We start from the raw sequence: 17,492 nt of genomic DNA, 5'->3' as shown, positions 1-17,492 counted from the left end.
TCCTGCCACTTACAGACATTGATGAGTGTGGGAGCTCCGGAATATGTGGTCCAATGAGTGTGTGTGTGAACACGGACGGCTCCTACAGGTGTGAGTGTTCACCTGGGTTTCGGGCTACAGCACCTGGACGCCAGTGCCGAGGTCAGAGACTTTGTGTTCATAATGGGAATTTACAGTTTGTACATTTGTTTGTTTTATCCTATTAACAGAGACATGGTTTTCTAACCCTAACCCTGACACTTACTACTACAATCCTTAATCCTAATCCCTCTAACACGTGATACTGATTCTAGCACTGCACTCTTACTATAGAATTGAATGTGTTTTTTTGTTTTTTACATTTGGTGTAACAGACGTTAACGAATGTTTGGAGGGTGAGTTCTGCTTCCCTCGAGGAGAGTGTGTGAATACCGAGGGCTCGTACATGTGTGTGTGCTCTCAAGGTTACCATACCAGTGCCAATGGGACTGTCTGTAATGGTATGTGTTTATTAGTATGTTTAATGCTGTGTCTGGGTATGTGCTAATATATGACTGTCATGTCTAATATTATTTATCACAGTTTTATCGTTGCTGTTTTGTGTACGGTTCAAGATTAATTTCAAATAACATTTTTTTATGTTATATAATATATTTAATACTTTGTGATGCATAATGTGTATATTAACAAAAGTATTGGGACACTTGACCCCTGCACACAAAGCTGTAACTAAAAAATCAAGGCACAATATTAAAAGTGTGTGTGTATGTGTATATGTTTACAGATGTGGATGAGTGCGCCCGGGATGGAGTGTGTCAGGATGGGCGCTGCACCAACACTGATGGCTCGTTTACGTGTCACTGCAAAACCGGCTTTACTGCCAATCCTGAGAAAACAGCCTGCCTGGGTAACACACAATTACACACATACACTCACAACACTTCCCTTTCAAGTGCTAGATAGTGTTCTCACCAGTTTAAGCATAAGAGCCACTGGTGTGATTCTGTGTGTTAGAATATGGCTAAAACTTCTTTATGCTATAGAAAAGACCCAATTTTGGGGCCTAAATGAGTTGAAACTATTTTTAAAGCCTTTAGGCACCTCTGAGAATGTTTTTCCCATTGTCTCTTTGCATTAGTTATTCAATTCGTAACAAGGGATCCTCCTTGAACTCCTTGTTTTAATTCATTTTGCCGACAGACTTATGTTACAATATTGACAATACTTGCAATACTTTTGTTGGTACTCTTTATGTACAGTATAAATGGAAAAGGCTTGCTATTTAACACAGGAAAATCATAGTTGTAATGAACCTGTTCAAGCAATAGACGTGTATTTACACAATGGAATTAATGTTCGTGAAATTCTCATTATTTTAGGAGAAACATTCGAAACACACTCATACTACTGAGTGCATGTAAATGTACACATGACAGACAATGAATGAATGAAACCATGACTGAATTGACATCAAATCGTATCATTTACATGGAGTATTACACTTTTATTTATAGATTACACACTCAAGCTTAAATAGCTAATAGCTAATATTAAGTTTAACAAGTTAGCCAACGCTTGCTAATAAATCCATAAACTAAGACAAATAATATTCAACATGAATTTAAGACAAAATGTTGTATATTAGAAGATAAGTACCTACTTTTAATGCTGTGGATCACTTTGTTAGAGCCACATTAAGTGACCTAACAAAGTGTTGGTGACTGATCTGGGATGTATAAAGCTGTTCACATATGGCGGATACATGCCTTTCTGCTTTACATGCTGCTCACAAGGGGCTGAGGGATTTCTGGCCAAGAGATCCTAAAATACATTGTTTGATTAAAAAAAAACAATTAAAAGTAAATTATTATCATAAACATAAATTAAATCAAACATGTGTGTGAAATACAGTATACCCTATATATATTCTTCTCAGATTCCATGTCAAAGTATTTGTCTTATTTATCTTTAATAATTTATTTATCTTTATAACTTATCTAAAATATATTTGCACAGCTTTCAGTTAGATTCCACAAAGTTTTCAGCACATGTTCTGTGTATTTATTGCCCTGGGTATCTACTGTACTGCTTATTTATTGTTCTGCACTCGTTCACAGTGATGCATATGTCGTTTTATATCTATTTTTCTGTGTTACAAGTCCTGGAGAAACAACATTTCGTTCTAGTTTATTTAGGTGACATATAGGAATGACAATAAATAAACACTTCACTTGACTTTTTGTAGGTGCTGTAACTCTGTGAAAATATCTTTTCTTTATACCTAAGTGTATTTTTGCTTGTCACTCACCATCTTAGTGTGATCTTGACTAAAATCATTAATTTTGTGTCTGTAACCAACAGAAATCAGTGTTTTGCTTTGTTTGGAATGTGTTGTGTGGAATGTTTGCGTCTGCAAATATTTACACAAAACCTTAGGAAAAGCTTGATAAATAAGGTCAATTGTGTGTGTGTGTGTGTGTGTGTGTGTGTGTGTGTGTGTGTGTGTGTGTGTGTATTTCAGACGTGGATGAGTGTGTGGACTCTGGTGGGAGTGTGTGTGGTTCTCAGCGCTGTGAGAACACCATTGGCTCCTTTCACTGCTTCATCACCTGTGAGCCTGGGTACAGCATTACAGCTAGAGGAGAGTGTGTGGGTAAGAAACACACAGACACACACAGACACACACACACACACACACACACACACACACACACACACACACACACACACACACACACATATACACTAGAGTATTAAAGTTTGGATTAAAGATTTTGCTCTCACAGTCGTTTCCTCTGTCTCTCAGACATTAACGAGTGTGCAAATGAGAGTGTGTGTGGCCATCACATGTACTGTCGAAATTTGATTGGAACGTATCAGTGTCACTGTGACCAGGGCTACGAGTCAGCACGAGACGGACTTTCCTGCGTGGGTATGTCATACACATACAAGCCTTTTCATAGCCATTGTCTACAGTATGTCACTACAGCACATAGTATAAGTGTAATACTGTGACACTGTAATATATGGTAGTTGCATGGACCTATGTAGGGTTATGAATAGGTTGTTTTTTTCTGTGTGTGTGTGTGTGTGTGTGTGTGTGTGTGTGTGTGTGTGTGTGTGTGTGTAGACATTAATGAGTGTGCAGTGATGGCAGGTGTGTGCGGTGCGGCACGCTGTTGGAATGTTGAAGGTTCATTTATGTGTGAATGTGAGAAACGGGAGGAAGTGTATGACTCAAATACACAACAGTGTGTGACCACAGGTAACACACACACACACACACACACACCTAAACACACACACACACACACACACACACACACACACACACACACACACACACACACACACACACACAGGGCTGACTTTATTTCATTGCTGCCACCTAGTGTTCCTAGCTATGAAATACAGATAATTAAGCAGAACAAAACCTCTGTATTTGTCACATTCACAATGCAGTACAGTGAAACTTGCTCAAGGTCTCTTTAGTTGCAGTTTGGCACTGCTGTGCTATGAACCCCTGACCTTCTCTATCAGATGTTCTGATAAGTAGCCCAGTAAGCAATCATTTCATTCTAATGCCAAAGTTTGATATAAATCATACAGCTCAAAAAAACTAAAATGGCCCAGCTTTCCCAGGCATCCACAATGAGTGAAAGTAAATAAGTATTTTTATACTGCCTACATATTAAGAAGCAGTTTTAAAGATGCTGCATATAAATTGTCCTATGGAAAGATCAGTGCCACCTTAAGACAATGCTGCTGCTTGGATTTTACGTTTTGCTGCTCTATTTAATGCTCAGTCTTGACACCATTTTCCACTTTTCAACTCGAAGGCTATACAACTTTGTTCTCTTTAAAAAAATAAAATTCTCTTCCGAACAGTTCACCACCTAATCCACAAACTGTTAGAGGCTACAGTAAAGAGAACGTGGCATTTAATATGAAATACTACAAATGTTATTTCATTATACTGTAGACAAATAGCAGTTTAACACAGAGAACTTCTGTTGTACAAAATATGGAAATAATGTTAATTCATTATTAATAATGTCTGTAAGAATATGTAATGGAGAAATTGATGAGTTATTGCATCATTGGATAATGAAAATGTTTAAGTGTATGGTCAGAGACTTAAATGAGGGTGCTAATTTTTGTGTCTAATCTCTAATGTCTGTGGGCGGGTGTGTGTGGGTGTCAGGGTCAAGGTCGGGGTCATCCTCCTCCTCCTCCTCCTCATCATCATCATCATCATCATCATCATCATCACCACAACCTCAGCCAGGAAAGAAAATAGAGTGCTACTCAAACGTGGATGAGAGGGACCAGTGTGCAGTTCTGTCTTCTAATGTGACTGCTCAGGAGTGCTGCTGTACTGTGGGACGAGCCTGGGGGCACAATTGTCAAAAGACCCTCTGCCCACAAGTTGGAACACGTAAGTAAACACACAACCCGTGTTGTTATGAGAGTATAGTCAGGGGTGGCTTGGTTGGACCTCCATGGCAATAAAGATGGTCAAAATGGTATTGAAGTAGATTATTGGACTTAAAAACAAAAGTGAAAACAAAAGTCCTTGATTCATACCAGTTGAGGTGCATTATCATGGAATTTCATCGTATTCTTTGTACTAATGCTTCAAATTTTGTTATGTCCAAATACCATTTTCCCTAACTGTTTTTGTGTGCTAATATCATTACTAATATTAATGAATGCACAAAATGTATTCATATTAAGCAAAAATCTTATAAAGTCAAAAGACAATATTTGTTCAAACTGTGTACATTTAAAATAGATATATGTATGCAGTGTCCTCACTTTCTCCTCACTGTACACATGTATATACACTTGGACCAGCCTAACTCACTCTATGAAATGACTACAGTCAGTAACTGTACCCTTACAAAGTGACCTAAGTGCGATGTGTACCTGATAAACTGGCAACTAAGTGTATGTGTACACACCTGTATTATATTTTCCTCAGCCGAATTCCAAGCAATGTGTCCGAGTGGACGTGGCTATGTGACTAATGCAGTAGGGGCCTTCAGCTATAGGGGTAACACACACACATGCACACACACAAACACATACACACGCTTTTACTTTATATTGTAAATAGTATCTCTTTCAAGCTAAAGAACTGTGTGTGTGTGTGTATGCCTTGTTGTGCTTGTTGTTGCTGATTGGTGTGTTGTGGCATCACGGCAGACGTGGACGAGTGTAAACTCTTCAACGCGAGTTTGTGCAAAGGTGGTGTGTGTGTAAACAACATCCCTGGCTACTCGTGTTACTGCCCTAGTGGATACTACTATGCTGAACACTTAATGGAGTGTGTAGGTAAGAACACATCTATGTGATTTTTTGTGTTTATGGCACACACTGAAATCATTGTATATAATTATGTCATATACTTCACACATTTTATATCTACTGTACACTCTGTTTGTGTTATCTGCTTCTGTCTCTTTTGATCTCTATAGATCTGAAATGCATGAGCAATATTGATTAGGCAAGAGTTGAATTCAACATTTGTGTTTGACTCTTTTTTTGTGTCATAGTGCTTCATCTCTAGAGATTTCATTTCTGGATAATTGAATCATGGGTCAAAGTGAACACTGATAAAAATATATTTATATGTTCTGTCTAAATCAGCTTTCAGTGTAAAGGAAAAATGTATATTATTAATTGACACTATTCAAGATTACTGAGTAAAGTATATATAGTAAATATTCTATAGATCACTACATACTATAAATATTTAATAGATCAATCAAAGCCAATAAAATCAATTTAGAAATGCGTCTTAGAAACATATTGAATAAACAAAAAAATGTAAAACATTGTTTAAAACAAAAAGTTCAATGTGAATTTGTGTGAAATGTGAAATTCCTTCCTGTCTTTTTACATTTCATGTTCTAGTGGTTCATTTTGACATTATGGAACATTTAATATTCCCAAAATCTGACATCACTGGGTTTTTTTAACTAAAAATAAACAGAAGGATTTGAGTTCATGTAAATATTTTTAAGATTCTTCTTCCAAGAAAGATCCTCCCAAACGAGATATCTTACCTTGACTTGTCCTTGTAACAAATTTAAAATACAGTATCTCACAAAAGTGAGTACACCCCTCACATTTCAGCAATACCATAGAAATGAAACTTGGATATATGTTAGTCAATGCAGTATAGATTTACTGTATTATTATCAAAATAGCTGGCAACAAAAGTGAATACACCCTTAGTGATGCAAAGCTACATGTCCTATTCATGTTCATGTTTTTGCCTACTTGACAGGACCATACAAATTTGTGTATCGTATATTAGAGCAGTTAAAATGTGTTGCTTTGAGTTCAATTCTCGCAAACTAACCACTGGATGTTCAACATGGCACATCATGGCAAAGACTATTTGAGGATTTGAGAATTGTTGTCTCCACAAAGACGTCCGAGGCTATAAGAAGATCGGTAACACCCTGAAACTGAGTCATAGTAGCCAGGGTCATATAGAGGATTTCCAAGACTGAGGGTTTCCTCTCAGAACTGACCCCTCAAGAGTTATTTAAAGAAGTCGAGTCCTCGTGCTGTGCGTCAGGTGCAGAAGCAGCTTCAAAAAACAGACGCATGAGTGCTGCAGAAGCGGAAGGTCCACTTGTCAGTGCTCAGACTGTACGGCGCACAGTGCAGCATGTCGGTTTGCATGGCCATCGTCCCAGAAGGAAGCCTCTTCTGAAGCTGGCTTATAAGAAAGCCTGCCAAAGTTTTTTGAAGACAACCGGTCCAAGAGCATGTCCTGTGGTCTGATGAGACTAAAATAAAGTTGTTTGGCTCAGATGGTTGTCCAGCATATGTGGCAACACCCTGGTGAGGAGTAACAAGAAAATGTTGTTTTTTGCCTACAGTCAAGCATGGTGGTAGCATCATGGTCTGGGGCTGCATGGGTGATGCTGGTACTGGGGCGCTGCAGTTCATTAGGGGAAACATGGATTCCAGCATGTACTGTGACATTCTGAAGCAGACAATGATGCCCTCCCTTTAGAAACTGGGCTAAACGGCAGTTTTCCAACCTAATAACGACCCCAAACACACTGCCAAGACAAGACAACTGCTTTTGTTGAGGAAGCCAAACGTGAAGGTGATGGAGTGGCCAATTATGTCTTCAGACCTGAACCCTATTGAGCACATGTGGGGCATCCTCAAGCAAAATGTGGAGAAGCTTCATGTGTCTAACATCCAGCAGCTCCATGATGTCATTATGGAGGGGTGGAAGAGGATCCCAGCAACAACCTGTGCAGCTCTGGTGAATTCCATACCCAGGGGCATTGGGGCAGTGCTGGATAACAATGGTGTTCACACAAAATATTGACACTTTGGACACATACCTATACAAGCAATTCGTATAATCCTTTGTAACACTAAAATGTTGCATTCTTTACCGGTTCATGCTGTAGTGTCACTGTGTCTACTGTCTCAAGGTATTATGTTTTTTTTTGTCACACATTTTCTTTTTGTTTTGTGTTGCTTTTTGTTGATTTATGCCGTTTTATTTGGCGCCTTGGTACTGGCAGAATGTTGTTTCGTTTTACTGTGTAATGTACTTTATATGGTTGACTTACTGCTTACTTTCTTACTTACTTACTACTGCTCACATGGAGCATATATAGAACAGCTAAAAGTTTCTACCCCAGTTCACTATACAGAGGTTTCAAGTCTGTTCTGTATCTGTATCTTTATATATGCATGAACAGCACCACAGAACAGTAAAGCGTTCTCTGGTGATGAGGTCATCATTTATAACAGTATGATTAAGATCATATCCTTACACACACATGTATTTATGGTCACAGCAAAAGCAAGAGAGTCAATAATAATAAGATAACGGACATGAATATTATGAGAAATAATTTCTTATCTGTCTCTCTGTAGATAATAATGAGTGTGAGAGTGGGGAAATGTGTCCGGGTGGTCTGTGTGTGAACACACTTGGTTCATATTACTGCACATGCGAGCCTCCTCTGGTGCTGGACGGAACCCAGCGCTCCTGTGTCAGCAATTCAAGCCTCACTATGGGTATGATATACTGATATTCATTTATCTTACTACATTAATATGAAAAGGATAGTAAATACTCTGAGAAATAAACTGTATTAGTCTGTTTACTATATGAACACTACTAGGAAATGCTTTATTTACTAAAAATCAATTTATTATTAACATAGATTTGCTTCCTGTGCCTCAAATTGCTCTTTTATTCGAATAAAGCATATTTGCCAAAATAGAAAAAGAAAATATCCTAAAAATATGTGTGAAAATATAAAACGGATATGTTAGAATACTTTGAAACACCTTTTTTGTTAGCAAATAATGTAAATATTGGATGTATTATATTTGAAAATATTCAGTTACATTAACTTTGAGTACATTAAAACACTGTGAAGTAAATATCATATGATAATATTACTAGTTAGGGTACATTGTGAGTTTTGTCATATTAGCACATACTTAAACGATTTAAGCAATATAACCTATTTGATGTTCAGTGGTTGAAGAATTACAAAAAATATATACTTGAGTTAAAGTAGAAATATGTTCGTAAAATATTACTCCAGTAAGTAAAAGTGCTGCCTTTACACTTTCACTTAAGTAAAAGTACAAACATTTTTGCCCCCAAATGTACTTAAGTATCAAACGTTAAACTATTTATTCTGGCTAAAATGTATAATTTTTGTCAGTTAAAGTCTCCCCAAATAGAAATACATCAGTAAAGTACAGATGCGTGAAAAAGTTGCTTAAGTGCAGTAATGAATTACATTTACTTTGTTACTGTCCACCACTGTTAAAATTATTACATGTTTGTGACCATTATAGTTTTAAAAATGTGGGCATTTTGAAAATTGTTAACATTTGCAACAATTTTCTTAAGATAATTTTCTGTACCAATATTAATTAATAAGATTTTTTTAATGCCTGTAGAAAGGTGAAAAGTTTTCCAGTCAGTTTCGTAAACTGTGAGTTATGAACTGTGGTGCTGCTCTTTAGTGGTCTGAGTCTCTTGTTGGAATTACTAATGAGACTGTATAGTGTGCTAAGCAGTGGATAGGCTTCAGTAAGCACTTTATACTGGTCAAAGTCATGAAGAATCATTAATGGATCTTGGGAACATTGGGTGCAGGCTGAGAGGGAAAACAATTCATTGGGACCTGGGGCCACCCAGGTGCTTGTTAAGTCTCTTATTAGTGCAAGCTTTTTCTCTGTTCTGGGACCTAAGTTGGTGGTGAAATTAACTTCCCTTGATGTCAGAACAGCTGATCCACTGGCTGTTTATGAGACACAAACCTACTGTGCACTCCAGAAACTACTCAATTCAGCTATTTAAGTATTTAAAGATCCTTTTCTACTACACCAACCTCCCAATTAGGTTTTTAGACTGATAGTACTCCTAGTCCCTTATGATCTTAACCAGAACTCTGGAGCTTTAAACTGCCAATACTACACTCTGCTGAACTTTGCCATCCTCCTTTATCTTTTTATTCTTTCTCATTGTCTCTCTTTCTCTCTAGATGAGAATCCCTTAATCTGTTGGCAGCATGTAACAGCTGATTTGGTGTGTCAGAGACCTTTGCAAGGAATTCAAATGACATTTACCGACTGTTGCTGTTTATATGGAGAAGCATGGGGGCTGCAGTGTGCACTGTGTCCGCGCAGAGATGACGGTAAACACACACACACACACACACATAACTCACAATGAATTTCTTTAAAAGTGCTCAAAGTAAAGCATTTATTATTTTATACATTGTAATGTATGTAAACAATTTATGAGCAAATATGACATCATCAGAAGATCCTAATGCAGAATCTGCAACATACAGTTAGAATAGCATTGCTTCACTTTATTCAATGTTTTTTTCATCCACACCCACACCTCAACCCCTCAGGAGAAGACTTCACTTTGTTGTAAGAAGTGTGTTTTGCTGGTGTCCATTACACCTTTGGTTTGCATAAGTTCTCATTGTAGACAACTACTTGTGTTTTCTCAGAGGCATATGAGACATTGTGCAGTGCTTACGGTCCTCCTCCAAACTCTCCTCGGTATGCGGAGCGTTTCGGACCACTTCCACAGGGAAGAGGGGGCTACAGACCACCGTATGGTGGTCCTATTTACCCGGAGATACCATCTTCTGATTACAATGACTACAGTGCAGGAACAGAACGTAGATCTGGATTTAGGACACAGCCAGCTGACTCATATCCCCCCTTCATGACTCCTGAACTTGGGTAGGCAACCCGTGTTTGCGATCAAAGTTGCATAACTGGCCGCTGACATTGCTTTTACTATTACTATTATTATTATTAATAATACTATTATTACTAATAATTTTTGTACTCACAAATATTGATACAATATAAATACAATATAAAATGTGATATGAAAGTGCAGGTAGCACAGCAGGATAAATATATTCTTATCATTTCAGCTCTAGGCCTTATTATGAAGAGGACGATTATGACTCAGCTGTTGCACCTCCATTCGCACCAGATCCTCGATCCTATGGCTCACGCTTTATTGCTGAAGACGGTGAAGATGAAGATGAGTCATGGAGAGGCCACGCCCCTTTCCCACCTTTCACTGATAGAAGACCAGGAAGTGAAAGACCACGGAGAGTCTATGAAAGTGTGTACACATAAACAGCATTTATATAATTTTCTAAATCTTATTTTTTAGATTTAAATTAAATTGACCTGATAATACAAAAAAATATATATATATATATATATATATATATATATATATATATATATATATATTTTTTTTTTTTTTTTTTTTTAAGTATTATTTAATTTGCATAGTATTCACACAAAGACATTTCATGATAAATAGAAAACGCTGATTTATTAAGAATATATAGTGGACAATATAGAAACAGATCTGTCTAAATGAAGGATCCCATTTGCTCATTTGCAGCAAAAGTGCTGGTATGTGACGTCATTGTCTGGAAGAAGAAATAGGAAAAAGCCAATATATATATATATATATATATATATATATATATATATATATATATATATATATATATATATATATATATATATATATTTATTTTTTTATTTTTATTTTTATTTTTTTTATTATTATTATTTTTTTTGCACTACATTGTATGTGTTCTGCTTAATAAGCATAATAATGTCTCGATTGATGTTCTAGTGTGTGATTTGGTGTGTGTGTGTTTCAGGGCGTTATGAGTCATTTGCTGGCCTGTCAGATGATGAGTGTGGTATACTGCAGGGCTGTGAAAATGGCCGCTGTGTCCGTGTAGGGGAAGGATACACCTGTGACTGTTATGATGGATACCAGCTCGATATCGCCTCTATGACATGTATAGGTAACAATCTCTTTATTATAGTACCAGTTCTGTGTGATGTATGACTACATAGTTCTAGAGTATTATAATAATAATAATAATAATAATAATAATAATAATACATTTTATATATAAACAGATTTGTTGCATAGTCTGGAAACTGGTCTCAATAAAAATGATTTTTAATCACAACAAAAAGAAGAAACAATAATTACCACAAAAACCCAACTAAACTGATTTAACAATATAAATGTGTGTGTGTGTGTGTGTGTGTGTGTGTGTGTGTGTGTGTGTGTGTGTGTGTGTGTGTTTGTTTGTTTGTTTGTGTGTGTGCGTGTGTTTTATCTTACTCTTCTGTAGATGTGGATGAGTGTGAGGACCCAACCTTTCCTGAATGTATAAATGCTCGGTGTGTAAACACAGAAGGCTCATATAGATGTGTGTGCCTGAGGGGATTCATCATGTCACGCAGACCAAACTACTGCATAATGGTTTAGCCAAAGTCTCTCTCTTTCTTTTTCTTTCTCTTTCTCCCTCTCTCTCTCTCTCTCTCTCTCTCTCTCTCTCTCTCTCTCTCTCTCTCACACACACACACACACACACACACACACACACTCTTATATATAGCAAAAATATGAATGAACTATTAACTTCATCCTGTTTTATTGGACTATTTTGTAGACACTATAGTTTTTATCCCTTACGGCTGTAAATTGTTGTTTTTATATATATATATATATATATATATATATATATATATATATATGTATTTCTATAGCATTTTCTAGACATTACAGAAATGCAATAGACAAACCATTTAAGCACAAACTATGTTCACTCTGTAAACAGATGTCTAGCTGAAATACAGACACTGATTCACTAAACACAATTAAGTAGAGTTTATTTAAACACGCTTATGAATGCACAGTCTTTTCAGCGTTGTTTGATATTTGGTAAATAAACTTCATAGAGGTCGTAGAGGTCTAAAGCATTTGAATGTTTGTTTTTGATTGTACAGTTATGTATCGCCCATGTGTAACACAATGCACTGTATTTGTGGCCTTCTTAATTTTACAATGATTAATGAAGTTTTTCAAAGAGGTCTGTTTGTTGTATTTCCTTGATTTATTCTTTTTTATAATTCAGAGGTGTCAAAAATAATAAATGTGCAGATATTGCAGTTTATGTGTATTTTTATTTTTTATACTACCTCATATTTTCTAGTCTATAAGATAAACACTCAAAGTTCATGACTAACCTCCTTACCTAAACCCATCCTCCTCACTGCTTACTGTTCTCTGTTTCTGATTTTATTAAGAATTATTAAGATGTTGCATTCCTGTTAGAAAAGTCATTAGTTTAGTTCTCAGCATTGTCAAGCTGCCACTACTAGACCCCTGAGTCAGACCCTTAACCCTCAACTTCTCAATTGTATAAATGAGATAATTCTTAGATCATAAAATTCACAAGTGTAGTTTTATAACTCTTGGATTTTGTTCCAAACATGCAATGAATGGCAAAACTAAATGTATTATGTACAGGAAGTAGAAGATGTAGGCCTACTAATTCTGAAACAGTAGAAGTGTGGTTTGGATAGATATGTAGTATATTGGCTATTAGAATACCAAAACATAGATTGCAGTTTGTAAAAGAAACAGAAGAAAATAATTTGGGAAATAAATAGCAGTTCACCCGACATAACAAGAAATCTGTCTAATAAATCACACCAGTACATATACAATATACAAATATTATTGCTTTTCATTTGGGTTATAAAGAAAATTTAGCAGAGGCCCTTATCCAGAGCGACTTACAACTAAGCAGTAAAAGATTAAGGGCCTTGCTCAGAGGCCCAGCAGTAGCAGCTTGGTGATGCTGAGATTTGAACCTATGACCTTCCGATCCAGAGTCAAATGCCTTAACCTGAGTTACAGTACCTTCTGTTCTGCAGCTACAACCAAAACAAAATCTTTACAAGATGAATCTTCTGTCAAATTATCTCCTCACTAAAAAAGTAGGGGATTGTTTTTTAGAAACTGATTTTTGATTAACTGATTAATGTCTCTCTGAACTGCATTTTACTTTCATCATTGTGTTGTAGTTATGCCATGCTGAAATGCAACCATTGTCAAGAGATGATGAAGTACAAGTACTTTGTTTTCGGGGATCTGTACTTTACTTCACTATTTATTATTCACAGAACCTTTTACTTTCACTCATTACATTTTTGCTTTTTTAATCTACCACTAGTGTATAATTTTCTGGCTATCACGCACCACAGATATAGGTTAGCCTACGAAGCTAGCAACAAGCAAAACAGTAGGCAACAAGAAGTCTGAGGTTAACGTGGATGAGACAGACGGAGTCAGTGATGTAAACATGACTGAGAACAGAGACCTTCCTGATCACCTGATCTTCATCATCTTTTCTCTGCTTGTGTTCTAAATGGTGGATGTTCAGCCTGGATACATTCATTAGATAGAATTTTAAATTCTTTTGTGTGATTTGAGGTCCAGTGACCAGTGTGAGAATAAAACAAGTAGTAGTGGCTACTTTTAACTTAAGTAAATGTCAGAGCTCATACTTCTTTACTTAAACTTGAGTGAAACAGTGTAGTCAATACTTTAACTTTTACCAGAGTATTGTAAAACATATGTATCTGTACATCTACACTGTCCAATTACAGAGAAGAAGCAATGTGCACTATATTATATTATTTATATTGTTACCAAATTATACAAAAATTATTAGAAGAAAACACCAAGTTTGACACAGATTAGAAGACACATAAACACTAACAACTTTTCTTGTTTTATTCTCACTGACGTTGTGTAAGTAAACTCCTAACCTGCTTATCAGGCTCCCTAACCCTAATACTCTGTGTGTTTATGTGTATACAGACCATAAGCCTTTTATAGGCCAATCCACCTTCATCACTCACCCACTCACAAGCTCATTAAATCGCTCAGAGTTTATCCTACCAGATCCCAAGGTACATTAAATATCAGCTTTCTCTATAAAAAAAAAAGACATTTTACAGATTAAAAATTCTAGTAAGGCTAAATTGCAGTTTGTACCTCCCTCCCAACATCTCTGTGCAATTTATGGTTTATTTATTGTTTGAAAGATAGGTTGCAGAATGCAGTGTTGCATCTAAATTGCAATAAATTGATTATGGGAAAATGTGCTGATGTGCAAATGTGCTGTTAAACAAATAACAGTATTATACAGACATTATAGTGTTGAACAAATAACAAAAATGTAATGGTATATGTTATGATTTGATTCTAAATTATTAGAATTAGAATATGTGCATGATGTTAGTCCACTTAATCTTAGAGGAATCTAGATTTCGGCTACAATAAGAATTGAATAACAAACTAACAAATAAGCAAGCATGTGCTGGGTGCCATTAGCAATAGTAAACAATAGCAATAGTAGCAGTATCTAAAAACCTACAAGAGACAAACTGCAAGTGACAAATTTGACTTGTTATTTGCTAGTGTGAAAATACATTCAACTTCCAGCTCTTGTAAAAATCTTCACATTTAGACTGCAGCACTGGAAATCTGTTTACATTAATAAACCGACTTGCGACTTGTGTCCTTTCTGTTTCTGCTTTTTTTTTTTTTTCTTTTATACAAAAATGCAAATGGATTATTTGTTTGTATTGCTTGTATTGGTAAACAGAAGCTAACGAGCTAAAGGGGATTTTTCAATATCGAAGCAAGTGAAGATACTCTTTCTTGATTTAAGATAAATGTATCTAATGTGTCTCATTATGAGACTCTATGATAAAGTATATTAAACCTATTTATATATATACATTCAAGCGTAAAGTTTTCTTTTTCTGTTGGCCTACAGTTTAGCTTGTTTCAAGCTTGCAATGCATAAAAAATGTGAAATTAATTTAATAATTTTGTATTCAATCAAAACAATATACCAAATTGAAAATGTTGAATTTGTGTATATTTAAGATGTTTAATTTCGTAATAAAATTATAATAATCATAATGCTATTAATCAATTTTCCTTAATTTTCCGTAATCTGCTAATCGACAGCTACCAAACAAATCTTTTTCACCTACTAATAATTTTTCTTTTTTACGATAAATAATTGCATAAAAGTTATATTTTGTTTTTCTTTTTTGTACATTCTGTTTATATCTGATATTTCTGGCTGACAAGTTTCTTTTCCACAAACATTAATTAAACACTAAATGTTGCTTGTATGAATTATTATTGAACTTGCCTTTAATATGCTGTTGATGAACATAAACATAAAGATTTGTTTTCAACCAAAACTCCCAACAAAATCCTTGTTTGTGTTCTTCGAATATATATTAAAATACTAATAATGAAAAAGATTGGTTGGTAGCTGTCTGTTAGTAGCGAGTATTAGAATGGAAAATTGTAGATAATTGAGTGATAAAGAAAAGAATTTAAATATAGTTAATTACTTTAAATAAATATAAAATTATAAAACACATTTCAGGATGTTTTAAAATAATATAAAGCAAGAAAGGGGCAAAATATTATGACAACAAGATAAAGAACTCAATAAAGGCTTAATGGCTTGATATTTTGTTATAGTAATAATAATTATCACATAATACAATTAGTTACATAAGGAGTGCTGAAAGTTTTTGTCTGACAGATTAGGTTTTCCCAAACATAATTTAAACAGTACATGTTGCATGTATGGATTATTATTGATTTGGAATTTAATACGTGGTTGAAGAACAAACAAAGGATTTGTTAAAAGTTTTCCAACAAGTAATATTTAACACAACAGTCGTGTGTTTGCAGTTTGAATATGAACCTGGTGTTTGTGTTTTTGGTTCCTTTGATTGTCATAACTGACACCATCAAATAGAGAACAGGAGGTGAAATGTGTCAAACAGAAACACTAAACCTGAAGTGCCAGAATGTAGCCAATTCATTTAAACACTAAATTTGTCGTTCCCACATTTCCAGGGTACGTTAATAGGGAGAATTAGATAGTAGCAACATAAAACATCTGGTTAGTTTACCATTAACAACAATAGCAACTCTAGCCCGTGAAATTCAAAGTTATGGAAATCTTGATGTTATGTATGAACAGATATATAAGGATTAATGTGGAGTATCTAATGTGAAAACTATAATATTTTGTTTATTATTCTGTTTTCTCAAAATTGTCCAGTGCAAATAATTAACTTAAAATCGAATGTAGTTTATATGTAAATAAGTGTTTACATGAACATATGCTATTTACATTCACTCGTTGACCACTTAATGAGGCAGCAGTGCAATAATAAAATCGTACAAATTAAGGCTCAAGATCTTTGGTTAATGTTCACATCATAATGAGGAAAATGTGATTTTATTCACTCTAACTGTGTCATTGATGTTGGTGCCAGATGGGCTGGTTGAAGTATTTTAGGAACTGCTTATCACCTGGGATTTGTACACATAACAGTCTTTAGAGATTACACTATAGTATAAATGTTGTGAAAAACAGTCAACATTTTATTTCTATATGAAATTGTTTTTTTAGATTTCCTAGAATTGCCATAAGTTTAAAGCAACAAGCTGTACATTTATAGTCACTTGTGCAGTCTATGTTTGTGGACCAGATAGATCTGTGCGTATTTGAAGTATGTCAGCATTATTAATAATTATTGTAATATTATTGCTATTTCCACAACATACATAAAGCACAGCAAAGTATATCCACCTGAACCAAACTAGATGCCATGTTAGTATATATACTATACTATACTATACTATACTATACTATACTATACTATACTATACTATACTATACTATAACATAATATACAATAGAATAGAATAGAATAGAATAGAATAGAATAGAATAGAATAGAATATCTCCTAAAGAGTACATATACTATAAATGCAATGAAGAAATGTAGAATTGTTGTTGTTGTTGTTGAAAAGGACATAATCAGAATGTCAGATTCAAAAGAAGTTTAGGAAAATACATTTCCTATTCTGTTTACTTGACACAAAACATCACAAAACAACAATTCTTGTAAACTTGTAAGAACGCATTTGAACTCTCTCAGTAATTACTCCAAGACCTTCTCCAAGAATATTGAACATAAAGCAGGTGAATTTTGCCTTACTGCAAATCTTTGAATTGTGAGAT

At 35.1% G+C, this 17,492-nt stretch overlaps 1 protein-coding gene across 4 annotated transcripts in view; it reads left to right on the top strand.

The window, feature by feature from the left end:
• LOC124396137 (latent-transforming growth factor beta-binding protein 4) overlaps positions 1–12,519 on the top strand; it is a 59,482-nt gene extending 46,963 nt beyond the window's left edge. For all 4 annotated transcript variants that reach the window (XM_046865149.1, XM_046865147.1, XM_046865148.1 and 1 more), the window contains 15 exons: positions 16–141; positions 354–479; positions 764–886; positions 2,501–2,632; positions 2,786–2,911; positions 3,110–3,244; positions 4,184–4,417; positions 4,964–5,035; positions 5,188–5,316; positions 7,903–8,046; positions 9,537–9,689; positions 10,017–10,254; positions 10,455–10,651; positions 11,211–11,360; positions 11,700–12,519. In XM_046865149.1, the coding sequence (XP_046721105.1) occupies positions 16–141; positions 354–479; positions 764–886; positions 2,501–2,632; positions 2,786–2,911; positions 3,110–3,244; positions 4,184–4,417; positions 4,964–5,035; positions 5,188–5,316; positions 7,903–8,046; positions 9,537–9,689; positions 10,017–10,254; positions 10,455–10,651; positions 11,211–11,360; positions 11,700–11,836 (2,222 nt within the window). In that variant the 3' untranslated portion in view covers positions 11,837–12,519. The remainder of the gene's footprint in view (positions 1–15; positions 142–353; positions 480–763; positions 887–2,500; positions 2,633–2,785; positions 2,912–3,109; positions 3,245–4,183; positions 4,418–4,963; positions 5,036–5,187; positions 5,317–7,902; positions 8,047–9,536; positions 9,690–10,016; positions 10,255–10,454; positions 10,652–11,210; positions 11,361–11,699) is intronic.
• Positions 12,520–17,492: the final 4,973 nt, after the last annotated feature.

The sequence above is a fragment of the Silurus meridionalis genome, chromosome 13 (genome assembly GCF_014805685.1).
Source record: "Silurus meridionalis isolate SWU-2019-XX chromosome 13, ASM1480568v1, whole genome shotgun sequence".
Taxonomy (NCBI): Eukaryota; Metazoa; Chordata; class Actinopteri; order Siluriformes; family Siluridae; genus Silurus; species Silurus meridionalis.
The sequence above is the reverse complement of the archived record's forward strand: the minus strand, read 5'-3'. Positions and strand labels throughout refer to the sequence as shown.